This window comes from Umbelopsis ramanniana (assembly GCF_025399195.1).
Source record: "Umbelopsis ramanniana AG unplaced genomic scaffold K450scaffold_14, whole genome shotgun sequence".
Lineage (NCBI taxonomy): Eukaryota > Fungi > Mucoromycota > Umbelopsidomycetes > Umbelopsidales > Umbelopsidaceae > Umbelopsis > Umbelopsis ramanniana.
Window position 1 is genome coordinate 22,411 of NW_026252100.1, and position 16,503 is coordinate 38,913.

At 43.1% G+C, this 16,503-nt stretch overlaps 8 protein-coding genes across 8 annotated transcripts; 3 read left to right on the top strand and 5 right to left on the bottom strand.

Moving 5' to 3' along the window:
* The first annotated feature begins 63 nt into the window (after positions 1–63).
* K450DRAFT_231454 (uncharacterized protein) lies at positions 64–1,590 on the top strand. The gene is made up of 5 exons (XM_051587429.1): positions 64–177; positions 253–324; positions 404–732; positions 793–1,150; positions 1,227–1,590. Exons 1-5 carry the CDS (start codon positions 69–71, stop codon positions 1,421–1,423), a joined length of 1,065 nt encoding a protein of 354 aa, XP_051446472.1. The 5' UTR covers positions 64–68; the 3' UTR covers positions 1,424–1,590.
* A 698-nt stretch (positions 1,591–2,288) lies between these two features.
* On the bottom strand, positions 2,289–3,073 carry K450DRAFT_231461 (uncharacterized protein). The gene is made up of 2 exons (XM_051587430.1): positions 2,939–3,073; positions 2,289–2,878 (listed from the first exon to the last, which is right to left on the bottom strand). Exon 2 carries the CDS (start codon positions 2,775–2,777, stop codon positions 2,316–2,318), a length of 462 nt encoding a protein of 153 aa, XP_051446473.1. The 5' UTR covers positions 2,778–2,878; positions 2,939–3,073; the 3' UTR covers positions 2,289–2,315.
* A 1,699-nt stretch (positions 3,074–4,772) lies between these two features.
* On the bottom strand, positions 4,773–6,591 carry K450DRAFT_231465 (uncharacterized protein). The gene has a single exon (XM_051587431.1). It carries the CDS (start codon positions 6,510–6,512, stop codon positions 4,926–4,928), a length of 1,587 nt encoding a protein of 528 aa, XP_051446474.1. The 5' UTR covers positions 6,513–6,591; the 3' UTR covers positions 4,773–4,925.
* Positions 6,592–7,265: 674 nt separating this feature from the next.
* On the bottom strand, positions 7,266–9,126 carry K450DRAFT_185687 (uncharacterized protein; the record flags this gene model as incomplete). Its single annotated transcript, XM_051584420.1, has 2 exons — positions 8,390–9,126; positions 7,266–7,435 (listed from the first exon to the last, which is right to left on the bottom strand). Coding segments are annotated over exons 1-2 (420 nt in total), but the record flags the coding sequence as incomplete, so codon positions are not given.
* A 304-nt stretch (positions 9,127–9,430) lies between these two features.
* K450DRAFT_231466 (uncharacterized protein) lies at positions 9,431–10,067 on the top strand. Its single transcript, XM_051587432.1, has one exon. It carries the CDS (start codon positions 9,723–9,725, stop codon positions 9,966–9,968), a length of 246 nt encoding a protein of 81 aa, XP_051446476.1. The 5' UTR covers positions 9,431–9,722; the 3' UTR covers positions 9,969–10,067.
* Positions 10,068–10,494: 427 nt separating this feature from the next.
* K450DRAFT_231469 (uncharacterized protein) lies at positions 10,495–12,211 on the top strand. The gene has a single exon (XM_051587433.1). It carries the CDS (start codon positions 10,842–10,844, stop codon positions 12,075–12,077), a length of 1,236 nt encoding a protein of 411 aa, XP_051446477.1. The 5' UTR covers positions 10,495–10,841; the 3' UTR covers positions 12,078–12,211.
* Positions 12,212–13,019, bottom strand: K450DRAFT_231472 (uncharacterized protein). The gene is made up of 3 exons (XM_051587434.1): positions 12,935–13,019; positions 12,826–12,861; positions 12,212–12,748 (listed from the first exon to the last, which is right to left on the bottom strand). The coding sequence occupies exons 1-3, from the start codon at positions 12,977–12,979 to the stop codon at positions 12,347–12,349; spliced, it is 483 nt and encodes a 160-aa protein (XP_051446478.1). The 5' UTR covers positions 12,980–13,019; the 3' UTR covers positions 12,212–12,346.
* Positions 13,020–13,084: 65 nt separating this feature from the next.
* On the bottom strand, positions 13,085–15,584 carry K450DRAFT_231474 (uncharacterized protein). The gene is made up of 6 exons (XM_051587435.1): positions 15,307–15,584; positions 14,297–14,927; positions 14,004–14,221; positions 13,741–13,937; positions 13,362–13,670; positions 13,085–13,296 (listed from the first exon to the last, which is right to left on the bottom strand). Coding segments are annotated over exons 1-6 (1,491 nt in total). The 5' UTR covers positions 15,308–15,584; the 3' UTR covers positions 13,085–13,161.
* Positions 15,585–16,503: the final 919 nt, after the last annotated feature.

Sequence of the window (16,503 nt, forward strand, 5' to 3'; positions counted from 1 at the left end):
TCGTTCAGGAATACTGGTTCCAAAATCACCATGCCTACAAAATCGAAAAGCCATATTGTCTCTCGGAAATGCTTCGCAAAAAACCAAAAAATAAGGAAGTTGAATCATTCCCGTCTACCCTGGCTGGTTTTGGGTACTACGTCAAGCCTGATGGATCCATACGTAGTATACAGTCAGGTATGCTGCATCGCCTTTCAGGATTCACAAAAGGTACAAATACTCATTCATCTAACCTTGCTTGCCACCCACCAGACACACCTTACGATTTCGAATATAAGCTCAAGGATAGAGTTTATAATGAAGCTAGATACGAAGCTTTCACAAGTATGATTCTATTCTTTTGCACCTGGCTGCACCCTCCTTCTCTCCAGCTTCTTCTGCGTTCTGACTTTCTTTTCGTTAGGGATCATCGCTGACATGGTAATCCAAAAGTTAGAGCAGCTACCTCTCAATATGATCAAAGCTCCTGTCCCTTCCAACGTGACAATTGGATCCTCCGAACCACATACCTATATTCTTATGACACGAGACGCCTTGACGACTCCAGACAAGCTCCTAGTTCTCATCCCCGGCAGCCAACTTTCCATTGGTCAATGGTCCAGACGCGTAATGTGCGACGATAATATTAATGAAGGATCCATGATTACAACATGTTTGAAAGCGCTAGAACAGGGCTATCAAGTCATTATAACAAACCCAAATGCCAACTATTGGTCCGCTAATCAGAGCTGGGTAAGTATTACCTTCATCTGGCCGCGCTTTCTTCCTCATTTCTCATAATCACTCTTGTAGAACAAAAGAATGGGGTCCAAATCTATCTATATTTCAGAAAGCGACACACCAGAGAACCACATACACCACGTATTTGAGCATTATATCAAACCTTCGGCCGCTTCGAACATAGCCATCATGGGCCAAGGCTGGGCTGGACATCTAATCGAAGAACAACTCAATTCCAATTTCGATTTGTTCAAGGAAAAGGTTAAAGCAATCGCATTAGCTGATTCTGTCCACTCAAGGGACATGGTAGAAGGTGATGATAAGCGCGTCTTTTTATTTGAAAAGGTTACGAATTGGATGGCGTCCGTAGAAGAAAAGAAAGATGCCATTATTCGTGATCCTCGCTTTGGTTGTACTTGCATTTCAGCTGGTAAGTAGAAAGCTTAAAATGTTGCTAAAACGTGGATGCAACTCGCTCACCACTCCTATTCAATACCTACTCTTAGGTGTGGAAATTGCAGATTTTACTCTTCCGACCTCACTCAACGATATGTTCAAGTTTTATCAACGCCAATTTGGTGAGCAAACATTCGAAGATGAGATAGTCACGAATAGCGCCAGACAAGAGATGGAAGAAAATGAGTTAGAGGATCTCAATGAATTTATCACGGTAGTTGATCGTGATGAGAATGTGGAAATTTAACGGGCGAAAGATTAAACATGTAAACGCTCAGCTGTCGAACACAACAAGTGCTTTCGACCAACATTTGTGTCGGCTTGCACCAGCCTGTAATAAGACTATATTGTACATAATAATATTTTTTTTCACCTGGGTCAAATTTCAGTTTTGCATTATTTCTCCATCTTTAGATTACTATCCTATTCTCGAGCTTTTCGTTTCATCATATTCAAACTTTTTCCACCATTTTCATACTCCTCCACCACCTTCCTTGTTTCATTCATTTTCATGTTAAAATTAAAATAGACTGTAGCGTAAGCACGGACTGAGGTCGTCAGGAAAATCAGACACCAGTCTTTTAACTTAGGCGTCCTTCTTCACTATAATTCAGGCAGTGTGCATCGATGGAAGAAAAATCAATGCTACCGCAGACATATGCGTAGTGTTCTCTTTCAAAAGGTTTCTGGCTTGCCATGAAGTCCGCTATGGTGTTTGAAGGGAGGCTTTAAGCGCAAGTTGTGGGTCTGTAAATACCAAGGCTCATATGCTATACCTGAATAATTTGCTAATAAACGCTGGTAGCCATTCTATTAAAAATCATTTTACTTTCAAGTACCAGTTCCATATATCTTCCGCACATCGTCAATCATTGTATAATACACTTTCTTTTAAAGCCGTCGGAGGAAATTGTTCTCAGAGCCAGTACCGACGGTTGTCAAAAAATCACAATCCGCAATCTGACCAGCCAACTACAATGTCGAATTATTCACGAAACAGACTCTTGCACTCATATAGTGCAAACGCTTTTATTCATATAATGGGCTTTTCCCTATACTATGACTCTGAACAGAACAACAGCTAGAATAAAGACGCTATATCGAGTACCCCTCTCGACCTGAGCCACTAAGTCTAGCTATCAATCAAGACGTTGCTTTTGCAAAATAACGGTGGGCGGCGTATCGAGACTTTGACACCGGCATTCTGCTGTCGCGTTGGTGCAATGGGCGCAACCAAAACTAGATGCGGGACCCCAACCATACTCTATGCTTCCAAACTTCACGGTGTCGGCAACACTAATGTATTGGACTAACTCTTGCAAAGGATCGATGACAAGCTCAAGATCTCGCCCAATCATGCGTACCGAGCGAATGGTGCCTGTGATTTCCTTTATACCTGGATATTCCGGACCAGATAGAGTGCGTTGAAACCACTGAGACGCCGCATGGTCATAGTTAAACGTAGAAAACTTGATGGTAATGGGATACTCAGGTTTGAGCCGGGGATAACATTGGACGGTTTTGGGAGAAACTCTTCCTTTGAACAGAATGGCTTCCGTTGGCCCGTAGTACTTGAATTCGCTTAACACAGCAAGGGCCATGGACGGCACATAAGGAAGTCGTGACCCAAAAGCTTCTCCTTGGCGAATTTCTTGATCAGGTGGCAATCGTACAAACGGTGTGTATGCACTATGAATATATCCTTTATCGGCACTGTTCGTTAGAATAATACCACATGGCCGATCATGTCATCTTAAACAGCATTTACCAAACTTCTCTGGGTGTCGCAAATTGAGATTATAGCCTTGATCAACCCCCATACGCTCATTGATGAGTCGAGCGGCAATCACTTGTGGCGTCTCGTCCTCTTGGCTAGTCCCCAGAGCTACAAAAGCTAGTACAAGGAGCACCGTCTTGGCTGGAAAGGAGAAATACATATTGTCAGTGAAAGAGGAAAAGAGGTCAAGAATCTAGCCCTCTTTATGGCTCAATGGTCAATTTTACCTAGGGGTAATTTTAGGATCTCGGTCACGATCAATCCCATCTCGTTCTCACACAAGTTATACTGGGTCCAATAAACAGGATTCTCACTATGTTTTTCTATTCTCGTAGAAGCACCTCTATCCGACTGACCCTATTGACAGTGGACATTTGGAATGCGTCGTTTCGTTCGCTTTCTCTCAACATCATTTCCACTCAAATCCTCTGAGTTTTGCTGATATCCCTCGCGTATCTTCCATATCAACACTGAAATCCAAACGCGGTGGTGGTACTCTTCTGCTTTTGACACCATCGTTCAGCTTTGTTTGCATCGGCCGAACTTAAAAACTTGATCGTAACGCCATCGCTGGAAATACGCCATAAATGGTAAGCCCATAGACATCCACAGTAACATCGCGATATAACCTAAAGATAATGAACGTCACATCGACTATCATGCAACCAGCACTCTCACTGTCTTGTTCTTCTTCCAACTGCTCATTGTGCAGTGACTTGCAGAGAGCAAAATGCAACTAGATTTCCACTAGGTAAGTTCGTGCAAATAGGGAACGTAAAGTCAAGGACTGAGAAGAATCTTCCATGGGATTGCCGAGCTCCACAAAGGTGGCACTCTGTAAAAGCCGTCGATATCCAATCGGATGAAAATATATATATAGTTTTATGCAACCTTTTGTTTTATTTTGCATGGAAATGGTGTCACGGAATACAATCTGTTCGTCGCGTATCGACTCGCCTTTTGCAAATACAATCTCACAATTTGAGTCTTTAAACCAGCTGCTATTAACACCACTTACATATATTCCATTCAATATCTTCAAATAGATAGAAATGTTAATTTGTACTTGATCCACAATTTGCCTTGCAGACCGATGATCTTTCGTATATTTGGAAATAGTCCTTAATGCTGGATTTAGGTACCTCAGCCTGACAAGCTCGATGTAACGTAGCTTTGTGCAATACAAGCAAACAGAACCGTTCCATATTACTTTGTTTTCCGGACAATGTGGATACCAACAATGGCCATATTCATAACCCCTTTTATACAAGCGATCGCAAGATTTTTGATGAACGAGAACCACGGTTTCAAAAGCCGAAGATTTTGCAGTCAGAGATTTGCAGGTGACAGCAAATACCAAGGGATGCCATCAACCTCTCATCCGTCATTTTTCTCACTCAGATACGTCCAGTATTCGATGACCATGTCAGATCTTTAAGATATCTTTGAGATCTCTTTTACTTGTCATGAGAATAGTATGTAACACATTCTCAATTTTACCTCACGTCCGTGACACACCAACCCGCAAGCAAAATATTTACTTGTTGTACTTGTTGATCCCGTTCGGCGACCTCGTAGCGAAGCTTAGTCATCGGTAGAGTCTTGAAATCCTCAGTTAAGGTCTTCTTCGCCTTGCTGACCATGAGATGCTCTGTTCGCCTGACCATGGGAATGTTGCGCTCTTAACAGGTTTATCACCTAGCCATATCCTTTCAAAATCTACGTTGATAAGACTGAACAATCTTTGAAACTCGTTTTCTTCTATCTGGCAGCATTGAATGGGGCTACAAATCTTCAATGGTCGCCCTTCGCCTGCCTGTCGGTCTGTACCATATATCTCCACCAGCATGATGGATCTTATGTTTTGTATAATTGCCACTTCCAAAGATGTGGAGGCTTTGATTTTAGATTTTTCCGCTGTTTTGATAAACTCGTCTATTCCCAAATACTTGCCTTTAGCAAACCTGAGGACCTACCAACGACCCAAATTATCTAGTAATGTCTTCTGTGCAATTCCGCTAATGAGCTGCACTACAATGGATATTCCCAAATGACTAACCGTTGAAGGTGTCGCAGCCTGCACACATCTGGCGATCAAAAATTTGGTATCTGATATAGCCGGTAGGTGATTGCCAGTGATTTTTTTTGTAATGGAAAAACTCAAAAATGACAAATCGCCTTTTTGGATTGCGAGCTCGTATAGCAACCTCTCTCGAGACTTTAAGCCTTCACCATATGCCAATGTCAAGTGTACCGATAATATACCCGTCAATGCATACGTCATATCTTCTTTCCTTGTCGTTGCTCGTGCATCCATTCTTGCCAATATCTCAGCTGCATTTCCTGCTCGATAGTATAGATGAAGATCCAGTGTACAAAGCTCTTGCTTCTGCTCGACTGCCAGTTGTTTTATCGAAACAAGATTTCCATCATCCGATATTCCACATAGGACTCCAGCTGCAGCTCCTTCTTGTAAGCACCAACCTCTCTCGCGCCATACCGCAAGAGGAGTGCCAGAATCCAAAACGACCGCCCGACAGCTAGCATACCACTTGTACATTGATCGAATAGCCTCGTCGAGCTCAGAGAGATTGGATTTGTCAATGCAGATTGTATCCATCAAAATGTAACGAGTATGAGTGAACAAGGCATCTCGGATCCTTCGCAGCTTTTCCGACATACCACTAATTGGACCAGGTTGGTTCGATCTTCTTTCCATAATGTCAGCATATTCTATCTCACCATCACTCCATCTGTGTGTTATGAAGATGACCTTAGTAGCATCAATGTTTCTTATCAGTGCATCACAGTGCAAGTCCCACACTCTGGTTACTGTTTCCATTGGTCGATCCATCCAAATATCAATCCCAACAGCTTTAGCAGCAGCTACTGCTGATAATGGACGATGAAAAAATTTCGAACTGCATCCGCACTTGATTCGATTCAAAACCTGCCAATCTGTTGGTATGGCAACAGGTACGCTATTTTTGATGGGTTCTGGTTTATCAGCTAAAATAGCCTGAACCAACTTGTCGACAAGTTGGTGGCCACTAGCAATGCTGAGCACACTAAGACCAGCTATCAACATGGCACGCAAGTGAGTCGTAAGCTTTGATTCCGAGCCTCCGAGTACGTCTGAAAATGCGTCCTGATGTAGCCGACTAGACCATCTTCTACATACATATACAGCATCAATAAAGCAAAGAATTGGATGGCTGTTTCTATGCCATTCCGGTATCGATAAGATGGAATTTTTGGGTGGTATATGTACAATCAATCGGCCTGGCTCTCTCACAATCCCTTTGATCATATCAAATTGCAGTGCCCACTTTGGAGATGTTCCACTACAGCTTAGAGTGCTTTCAAGCATAAAATATTGCTCGGATACAAACAGCTTGATACCAAGGTATTCAAACAAAGACCCTATAAACATCTTGGCTCGTTCGTCTATGGACATTGTTTCAAATAAGGTGAACGGAGGCGAAGACTTGTTTCCTCCTACAGGACCATGCACACCGTCGTCTTCGTCAATGTCCGGAGCATTGGATAGCTGAAGCATTCTCGATGTTGGAAATCCACGACCGTACTTGTGTATAGTATGATTCAAACGTCTCCCGTGGTTTTGACCATCTTTATATGAAAATTGCATCAGCCCAACAGAAATAAACTTGTCGTCCAGCTATATAATTAAGCACTTACTTTGATGTTTTCCAACCTCTCGGTACTCAAATTCCTTCAGTATCATACTGTGTTCGCTATGTTCATCTGTACTCTTAGCAGAAACCTTTAAAGGCTCCTTATCCCGAATTCGTTCCTTACGGTTCTCATGAGACCAGACCGTACTCAATGTGGGGTAAGTTTTCTTTAATGCGTCATTCAACGTTATGTTGCTTGTGTCGGCGCCAGCTTCAATTAGTAAAGTAACCACTTCGATGAATTTGCTATCCTGCAGGTAGGATCTGGGCCATTCGTTTTTTTTGGCTTCCAATATCGTGTCGCTTAATGCTGTTTCACCATAAATATCAAGTGCATTGATGTTCGCTCCGGCACCTAACAACACCTTCACCATAGTGGGACTACGAATCAGAGAGGCGTCGTGCAAAAGAGTTCTCCCTTCCGCATCCTTGACATTAACGTAATCTACTTCTGAATACCGGTTTAGCAAGGCCGACAACCAGGTAATATGTTGCTTTTGTACAGCAACATGGAAAGCTGTTGACTCATCTAGATATGTCCTTGCGTGAACGTCAATTCCACAATCAATTAGAAGATCTGCTAGTTCAAAGAACTCACAATGCAATGCTATATGAAGAGCAGTCTCGCCATTACTGCTCTTGCTATCAATGTCAATACCATTTTCTATGAGAATAGCTGCAACCTCCTGACTATTTTTGTACGCAGCATGATGAAGAGCTGTATTACCGTTATCGTCGATTGCTTGTATATCACAATCACAATTCAACAAAAAGCGTAAAGCATCAGCTAGTCCTAGAGATGAATAATAATGCAGAACAGTTTGATTTCGACTGTTCCTCGCTTCTATATCGGCTCCTCGGTGAAGCAAATCCGATAACAACTCGATATTCTCACCAACCATGAATAGTGGTGTCAGTCCAACATCATCCTTTGTTTCAATATTGGCGCCGTTATCCAAAAGATGCAATACGACATTGGATTTCTTACTTTTCAGAGCTCGGAACAGCATCGCTTTTAAATAGTAACCTTTGTCAGATCGCGTGCTGACCTTCTCCAGAGCTACTTTAACCGCCTCAATTTGTCCAGCATCCGCAGCAAGATAGCATAATTCTAATTCTTTGTCATATTCGTTACCAAGTGTACCGCCTAAATCCATCAGCAGCCGTATTAAGTTTGCATGACCTTGCATTACTGCAACTTGAGAAGGTGTATTTCCTTCATTGTTCCTGCTATCAATCTGCGCTCCATGTTTGATTAGAAAAGCTGCAAGCTCTGAATGGCTGAATTTGGTGGCAACGTGGAGAGCAGTATCCCCAGATTTAGTTCTGGCTTCCATCTGCGCTCCCTTTCGCAATAACACGTCTACAAGATCGATATTTCCAACTTTGGCTGCCAGATGCAGAGCTGTTAGTGACGTGTTGTCAGCCGCTTCTATATTAGCCCCTTTGTCTATCAGCGAAGTTATCATGTCTAGCTGTCCAGCTTCTGCAGCGATGAGCAAGGGAGTCTGTCCTTTCGTATTGCAAGTCTCAATATTGGCACCATTGTTCAAAATTATATTGGACATATGGACGAAACCAATTTCTACTAGTTTGGCCAAAATCGTATTTCCGTCCTTGAGCCTTTGATCAATCTTTGCACCGCCAGCAAGTAGCGCAAGTATTGTTTCCTCACTTGGCTCCATTGCAGCAAAAGCCAGTGGTGTCATTAAATATTTACTTAGCGCGTCGACAAAAGCACCACGATCTAGTAATAAGGACACTACCTCCTTATGGCCACCAGCGGCAGCGTCGTGAAGCGGAGTCTTTAGATCCCTATCTTTCGCATTCACGGAAGCACCACAATCTAGCAATAGCGATACCATTTCCTTCCTACCTCCAGATGCAGCCATATGAAGCGCAGTATCAGGGTACGAGGTTCTTGCGTTAACATCAGCACCATTACTAAGTAGCAGAACAACTATTTCCGTAGATCCTGCTTCAACTGCCATTAGCAAAGGAGTCCATAAATATGCATCCTTTGCGTTTACATCAGCACCATGCTCTATCAGAAGAGAGGATATTTCCAGTTGCCTATGAATTGCCGCCTGATGAAGTACAGTTCTCGAATCGAACCCCCTTGCATCAACAGCAACCCCATTTTCCAGCAATAGTGATACTACTTTCTTGTTTCCGATAGCTGCAGCGATATGAATTGCTGTGTCTGAATAATAGTTCTTGGCTTGGACTGAAGCCCCGTGCTTGATCAGCAATGCCACCAATCCATCATGTCCACCAGCAGCAGCTCTATAAAGCACTGTTTGCGATTCTGCGTCTTTTACCTCAGTATCAGCGCCATACTCAAGCAGAATGGAAACAACTTCCTGGTGTCCTGCAGTCGCAGCAATATGAAATGCCGTGTCTCCTTCTTGGTTGATTGAACCAATATCTACACCATAATTTATCAAACTCTTTATGAGGTCTCCGTTACCATCGGCCGCTGCGCGGTACCATTGACTCAAATGATAATCATCTTCGTCAGTGCTGCTTACAGGTTCAGAGGTATTTCCAGTCTCGATTGAAAGACATTCTTCGTCTGATATTTCATATTCTATGTCTTTTTCTTCGATGTTAGAAGATGTTTGCATCGTTCAAACGAAACGTTGAATACAAGGAAAAGAGAAGAATTGAGAATAGCGCAGCAATTGTCGAGTTATCCAATTTCTTGTACAACAGGTCTCATCATCTGATGATAGCGAAGACGTAATGTGTAATCAACATCACCGCTTGAACCGAAAGATGCGGCTTTTGAGCAGAGTAAAAGCGGAGGCAGATTATTGACCTTGTTTGAAGTCAAGTCTCGTCTGAGTCTTGGGAGTATGAGCTTTCAGCTCGTACATTTCAAATCGCGTTTACTTTTACAACGCTTTAGCGATTGCTCAGATATCTTCATCGAAGCATGCGCCTTCAAGAATATTTATCAGCCACTCCACTTGATTAGTATCAACGTGATCCACTACAGTAGTCAATTGTTGATTTCACGTATAGTGATCTCAATTCATGCCCTGTTGTGACATGTTTGTCTAAGTGAGAATATGGTGTCATGGCCATCAAGGTTAATTGCTAAAGCTAATCCATCAGCACTTGACAATCAACAATGGTACCGCTTCGCTAAGTCTAAAGTGTTCTTCAACAGGATAGCACTCTTCATCATCACAATCTTTTTGCCAACATTAGCGCCATTGCCTATCAGTGGTACCTTCTGCCAAGCGGCTTTCTGGGCATCTTGTATCTTGGCATTATCGCTAGCATCAGGTCGTGCGAAACATAAACACTGGTGATAGATTGTGCACTCGAATTATTTTACATATAATAGGTTTCATCAATGTGCCCTTAAAAGCAAAAGCGCAATGTTGGAGTATATTAAGCATATAATTAACATAGTATAGTCTGATTGGCTTACGTTCATTGTTCTTTTTTATTGTTTGGTGCTCTCTGAGTTGATGAAAAGCAGCACGGCCAGGCTGATAATCTTTGTGATAGCTGTACTGATACATCTTCATACTATTTCCCATTGATACATGGGACACGTCCTGCGGCTAAGTGTATTTTAGTGTAGAGTAATTTGAATCTTATGGAAGCAACAATGTCGATTCACTTTAGACAAAGATTTCCTTTTTGAATTTTTTTATTTTTTTGCCCAGAAAACATATAAACTCTGACTTGGCAAATTATCAGCCTGGAGACTTCCTTGGCTTCTTCCCAATGACCGTAAAGAATCACTATAAACCAGGCATGTATTCCAAATGACACTCATATGCAAAGAAACTTCAACCTGCTTACATTACCCATACAATTGTACCTTAGTGAGCCAATCGTCTCAGCCTACTGACGAGCAGTCGGCCCCACCACCATATAGTGCTGTTGACCATATGGCATCTCCTTCCGCCCCTCCAGCACAATACATATCACCGTACCCTTCTAATACCGGCGACGTTATTCGCCCTTCAGAGTACGAGAATTATGGCTCAATACCTTCCAACCTTGTAGACCCGGCGAACAGCTTTTCACGCACGGCAGTTCCACCTCCGCGTAATCCTCGTAAGATAAGAATTTCATTGAAAGCGCCGATTTTAGCTGGGGATAATCTTTTCTAACCCGGCTATCTAGACATACCGTATGATTTTGTCGATCGACCTATCAATCAACCTGATATGCCACTTCCTCCTCCCGTTCCATATACGCCAGACCGATTACGCGTTCGAAGACAGAAGAGAGGATGCTGCGCAACCTATTGCACGTGGTCTTGCTTTGTGTTCCTACTGTTCTTGGTTGTGCTCAAGCTCAGCGTAACTTTTGCTCCAAAATGTACCTATCGCTCTACATATACATCCGAAAAAGTTAGTTTGAAAGGTGTAGAGGATTTGAGCATCGATGTCTCTGGTATTCCATCGTTTGGCTCCTGGATCACTTTTAAAACCAGCAATCAGCCTTATTTCCAGACAACTATTCTTTCACCAAGTGATGATGCTAACGTCAGGTGGACAGTCAAAGATGGAAAAGCCCAACTCAATATCAAAGTTGACGATATCGTATTTACATCCTGCGTTGCTGTACAGGTTACAGTCAGCCTTCCCAACAATTTGCAATCTCTCAAGATCAATGCTATCGACACTACTGTCAATTTCCCTGACGGCCCGGCCTATGTGAAGGACATTGATGTCAGGGTAAAGAATACCCGCCTTGTCAGCAAAGGAAATTTGAGCGCCAATCGATGGTATATGAGAACAACCAACGCTAGAATTGAAGGCACTTTTTCTGCTGATACAATTGACCTTGGCACTAGCAATGCTGAAATCAACGCCATTATTCAAAATGCCACCTATGTCACACTTGCCAGCAGCAATGGTCGTATCAGTGGCAGCATCGACAGTCGTGATACAGCTAGTTTAACGACTACAAATGGAGGAATTAACCTCGGGATGATCACCGCAAAATATATTTCACTCATTACATCGAACTCAAAGATTGAGGTGGCCAAGGCTGATGTCGGAAATCAATTGGATGCATCGACTTCCAATGCAAGGATAAATTTAAGCGTGTGGAAAGCCGGCAAGGATGCCGTTATAACATCAAAGACCAGCAATGCCCCGAACTCAGTCTCCTTGGTAAGTCGAGATGCATATCTTCTGTGCACAGTCCTATATAATCAACCGTACATTCCGCTAATACACTGTTTCTTTCGTCAGTCCAATCTATATGATGCACACTTCTACCTTTTCACTACACACTCGGAAACCAAAGTGATTGCACGTGAAGGGGAAGTCCAGTATGACCTGAGTTCGAAGACCGAGAAGGAAGGCGATAAACTCACTCAGGGAGGCTCGGTGGGCAAGGTGGACGTTTCTTTAAAAACAACAAATGCTGCCTGCGAACTATCGTTCCGCTAATGGGCCTCTGCCAATGTACAAAGCATTCTTTTCAAATTTTTCTATTTATCGTGATACATTGCTTGTCGTTAATACCCCCCCCTTCCATTTAAAACGATTTCATTTCGTTGAAATAACAAAGATCAATATGCATGACGGATTTGTGAGTTTTATTGATGAATATTACAATTGTGCAAAAAGGGAGAGAGGAAACTGCGGATTGTCGGTTGAGATAAGTCGACGGAACTAATATAAAAAAAAAAAAGGGCGAGAGAGGCGAACACTGTAATCTAGTTGTCCATCTCCATACGATCCAATTTTTGTTCTTCGACCTTTGCGATTTGGTTCTTGACTCTTTGAGAAGCAGCAGGAGCAAGCTCGATGTTTTGTTGCAAAATCTTGATGTTCTCTGCCTTTTCTTGGTCCTTGTTGCCAGCCATTCTCTTCTTGAAGAAGGCACGCTCGCGCTTGGCACGGATCTCTTGCACTCGCTTCATGGCCTTGACAGTTGTGGCCATGAGATTTCGGTCATATCGAACAGGTACATTACGGCGCTTCTCGAATTCGAACGTCGAATCAATGGTCATTTCCTTTCCAGCTGCCTTACGGAAAGCCTTGGTCCATCTGACCTTGCGTGGGTTACGCTTCATCTTGAAGTTCTTGTGGCATTTTGAGCGGCAAAAACGGAAAGTCTAGAACGAAGAAAATATTGGAGATTAGTTTGGGTCTGCATGGTGCTGGAAGCAGGGTGAAGTGAACAATGCTGTACCTTTGCGTCGTTTCGAACAAACATGGTACCGTGCCCCTAAACGAAGTAAGAAAACATGTGGTTAGCTTTCTGGAAGTGGCTTTGAATTCTCTATTAGCTTCTTGCTTACTGGGTAGCAGGGTCCTGAGCAAAAGTAGCAGCGAGTAATGTGCATGGTTCAGTGGGTATCGATCTGCAACAAAGACTGAGTGCTCGAAAATTTGTTCCAAAAGAAAAAAAAAAAAAAAAGGTCTCCAATGGATTGAATTGACAGTCCGGTCACGTGTGTGCTCGTTATTGGTGCAGTTGGTTCTCACTACAATTTTATGTACAAAAAAAAGGCTGGCTATTTAATCATTAAGCGATACTGGACTCTTGAGAGCTTAAAATATCAAGTAAACGAGAGTTCTTTCTTGATAAAGTAGTATAACTTTCTTGTGACGCAGACGTGGAGGAACTGTTGCTTCTTTGAGATGAAACACTAGCTGACCGCTATTAGGGAAGACTGGATGTTAGTGATCATGATTCCAAGCTAGAATATCCCAGTAGCTACTTACATCTTCTTTTGCTCTCGATGGCGCACTGAATCCAACATGAGAACCCGTCTCACTTGATCCGCCAATAGAGCCACCAGCCTCCTGGAGTAACGTCTTGAATTTTTGTAGTTTTCCGGGAGAGCGAAACAATGGCGAAGAACGAACTCGGTTGGTTTGCAGCGGGGATGTGAATTGCTTTTTGGTCACCTTCCTATGCGATACCGTTACACTTGACCATGTGTCCTCTTCTACATCGTTTGAAATTGGTTCTTCTGTGAATACGGAGACTTCCTCCATGACAGTCTCTACCTCCTCGTTGATGGAAGATTGCTATAATGTAAATCAGTCATGAGTACTTTTTCTTGCGGTGTATGTTTGGATTAAGTTACTCTGTCACTACCTTCATAGCTGCGAGCGTTTCTGAGAATGTAGAAACTTGATGCTCATCATCGCTTTCGTCCTCATCATCCTGACCATCGTCATTTACGGGAATAGGCTGACTTTCTTCCTCTTCACCGTCGCTGAAGCTGGGTTTTTCATCCTCATCAATATCAACCTTGGATGCTTTAGCGAACGCAGCGGTTTGTGGGTTCTCCGCTATACTTTTGCATTAGCTGACAGTACCGCTTCGTATATCCAAAAGTATGACATGCTGTTCCTTACCAATAGCCTGTAGAATGTTGCCATTCAATAGTTTTCGTCGTTTCGCTGCAGCTGCTCGTCGCAATGCCACAAGATTGTCATCCATGTCATCAAAAGTGTCATAATAATCCAATTCATAACCATCGTTCATAGCACCACGTCGCCTTCGTAGGCCACCACTAACGACATCCTTGATCAAACGCTGGATCATATTTTGATCGCTGTCCGCTACTTGGTTGCTAATCGGGAGTGGAAATTAAAAGGCATTGTGAGCAATAGTTGCATGCGGATATTCATTGAGGAAGATCACTTACTTGTAAGCTTGACGAAGTTGTGCTTCATCCAACTCCTCATCGTTGGCGTGCACGACAACATCGTCTTCGACATACTCATCCGGGCCATCATCCTCACCATCAACACCGCCTAACCCCATGTACTCGTCTTCTTCTTCCTCAGCTTCGTTTTCTACAAAGTCATTCTTCTTAAAGACTGCCTTTGACCGGATAGGCTGACGAGGGATGGATGGTTTCTGGACATCATTGTATTGGACGGACTGTATGGGAGATGATGATGCTTCACGTGTCGGAGTTACGTCCTCATCAGATTCATCGTCAGAGATAACGGCTATTCTTCGATTCTTACGAGCAGGTGCTGGACTTGCAGGTACATTTGCATGATCAATTTCAATCTCATCGTCCTCACTGTCAGCAAATTGGTCTTTGTCAGAACCACTGTCGTCTTCCCAGTCTTCCTTTTCGCTGCCGTAAGAGTCGTCTGCATCAGAGTCTTCACCGCCCGACTGATCAGTGTAATTCTTTGCATTCGGTTTTAACGTTTTGGCTTGCATGCGCTCCACTTCCTCATGGATGCTTTGCGCTTCTTTTTCTCGATCGAGATGTTTGCGAGCCAACTCTTCAGCACTTGTGTATAGACCCTTCTCCTTCAGTCGCACCTCCATGTCTTTTCGACGTTTGAGCATTTCAGCAGATATAGCCTGCTTCAGCGTTGCATTAAGATCCTTATGCGTCATGGCTGGTGCAGGATAATTTGCACCTTTCTTAACCGGTGTTCTTCTAGTTTTCTTTGGTGATACTTGTATTCTGACCGGCGAATAGGTGGCCACAGCCGAAGACAGAGTTGTTGGCTGGTCTGCAGATCCAATGATTTCCAGATCACTGTCGCTGTCACTTTGCACATTGCTTTGTATGGCAACTTCCTGTATAGCCGAGTCGAAGTCTGGAATCGCTGAAGCTTTTGCTCTGGTTTTTTGTTAGGCCATTTTCCTAGATATTTAGGGAATCTGCAGCACGAAATAACTTACGATTCAAGTTTCTGTTCACTTGCTGATTTCTTCGCTGATTGCATTTTTTCCAAAAACGATGCCATGGATTTTTTAGGCAGACTATTCACATGTAGCCTCATATCAGCTGATCGGTAAAGACGTTCGCTTTCTTTATGGAGCTCCATTTTCGCTTTAGTTGAGATAATTTTTGCCGCCTTTGGAGTATCGTCAGCTCCTTTGGAAGGAGTGGTGCTTTTCTTCAATTTCTCAATGGGTCTAGAGATTTTTTTAGGTGTGCGTTGCTTTTTCTGAGGAGTTAATTCTTCTCGTACTCTATTCTGTCGTGTATAGAGGCGCTCATCATCAGATTCGTCGCTGGATGATTCTTCAGCCAACATATCGTTCAGAATCTTCTTGAATTGTTCTTTGTTCGCCTTATTCCGGTTCGGTGGGCTGGCTTCTCTTTGAGGCGTTTTAGGTAGCGAACTTACAGACAAAGTGGCAACGTCTTGGGCAGCAGTAACTGACTGTTTAGATAGCTTATCCTCTTTTGGTTTAGAAGGCTTACTCCAGTCAGTCCGCTTTTCCATTCGATTGATGATACTGCTGGTTGGAACGCGAGGCTTCTTTGGCAGAAACAGGGGTATAGAAGGATGCTTTGGTGCCGTTACTTTGGCTGAACCAGTGACCTCTTCATCATCATCTTCTTCTTCTGAGGAAGAGGTATCAATGTTGGTATATTTGAGAAGATTCTTGATCTTGCTGTTTACGTTGAGGCCTTCTAACATTTGACTTGCGGTGGTGTCAAGTTGGTCATCGTCCGAGAGATCGGAATCATTCGATGACAGGTCAGAAGATCGGTCTTCAGTGGCTCGAGTTGGCGATGTCTTCTTGGCATCGCTACTTGAAGCTATGTCTGCCGAGCTAAAGGCTTCCATTGCTTGTGTGGTGAATGTCGAGAGTTAAGGGACGACTCCAAAAAAAAAAAAAGAGAAGGGGAAAAATTGGCGCGTCGCGTATTTTCATGGCGCGACTGGTGCACTTTGATGTGACTCGCACCACAATAGAGCTACCGCGGTCAGCTTATGCTACTTTCTCAAGAAAAAGACCAACATCATGAAAGCCTTGTTGGTCTATGTCTAATCAATATTATTATGTATTATATAAATGAGATATTGCCTAGGATGAAATTGGCTTACATAGTAATGTTGCTTATATTGAAAGCTGCCAGCACTAGCG

What these genes read in the sequence shown, in the direction of transcription:
- K450DRAFT_231454 (XM_051587429.1), top strand. Translation starts at nt 69, where the DNA reads ATGCTTCGCAAAAAACCAAAAAATAAGGAAGTTGAATCATTCCCGTCT. An exon ending in CATACGTAGTATACAGTCAG is followed by an intron (nt 178 to 252) that starts GTATGCTGCATC and finishes GCCACCCACCAG; the next exon opens with ACACACCTTACGATTTCGAA. An exon ending in TTGTACTTGCATTTCAGCTG is followed by an intron (nt 1,151 to 1,226) that starts GTAAGTAGAAAG and finishes ACCTACTCTTAG; the next exon opens with GTGTGGAAATTGCAGATTTT.
- K450DRAFT_231461 (XM_051587430.1), bottom strand. Translation starts at nt 2,777, where the DNA reads ATGGCCCTTGCTGTGTTAAGCGAATTCAAGTACTACGGGCCAACGGAA.
- K450DRAFT_231465 (XM_051587431.1), bottom strand. Translation starts at nt 6,512, where the DNA reads ATGCTTCAGCTATCCAATGCTCCGGACATTGACGAAGACGACGGTGTG.
- K450DRAFT_231466 (XM_051587432.1), top strand. Translation starts at nt 9,723, where the DNA reads ATGGTGTCATGGCCATCAAGGTTAATTGCTAAAGCTAATCCATCAGCA.
- K450DRAFT_231469 (XM_051587433.1), top strand. Translation starts at nt 10,842, where the DNA reads ATGCCACTTCCTCCTCCCGTTCCATATACGCCAGACCGATTACGCGTT.
- K450DRAFT_231472 (XM_051587434.1), bottom strand. Translation starts at nt 12,979, where the DNA reads ATGCACATTACTCGCTGCTACTTTTGCTCAGGACCCTGCTACCCA. An exon ending in GCTCAGGACCCTGCTACCCA is followed by an intron (nt 12,862 to 12,934) that starts GTAAGCAAGAAG and finishes TACTTCGTTTAG; the next exon opens with GGGCACGGTACCATGTTTGT. An exon ending in TTGTTCGAAACGACGCAAAG is followed by an intron (nt 12,749 to 12,825) that starts GTACAGCATTGT and finishes TCTTCGTTCTAG; the next exon opens with ACTTTCCGTTTTTGCCGCTC.
- K450DRAFT_231474 (XM_051587435.1), bottom strand. An exon ending in CAACATTCTACAGGCTATTG is followed by an intron (nt 13,938 to 14,003) that starts GTAAGGAACAGC and finishes GCAAAAGTATAG; the next exon opens with CGGAGAACCCACAAACCGCT. An exon ending in AAACGCTCGCAGCTATGAAG is followed by an intron (nt 13,671 to 13,740) that starts GTAGTGACAGAG and finishes TTTACATTATAG; the next exon opens with CAATCTTCCATCAACGAGGA.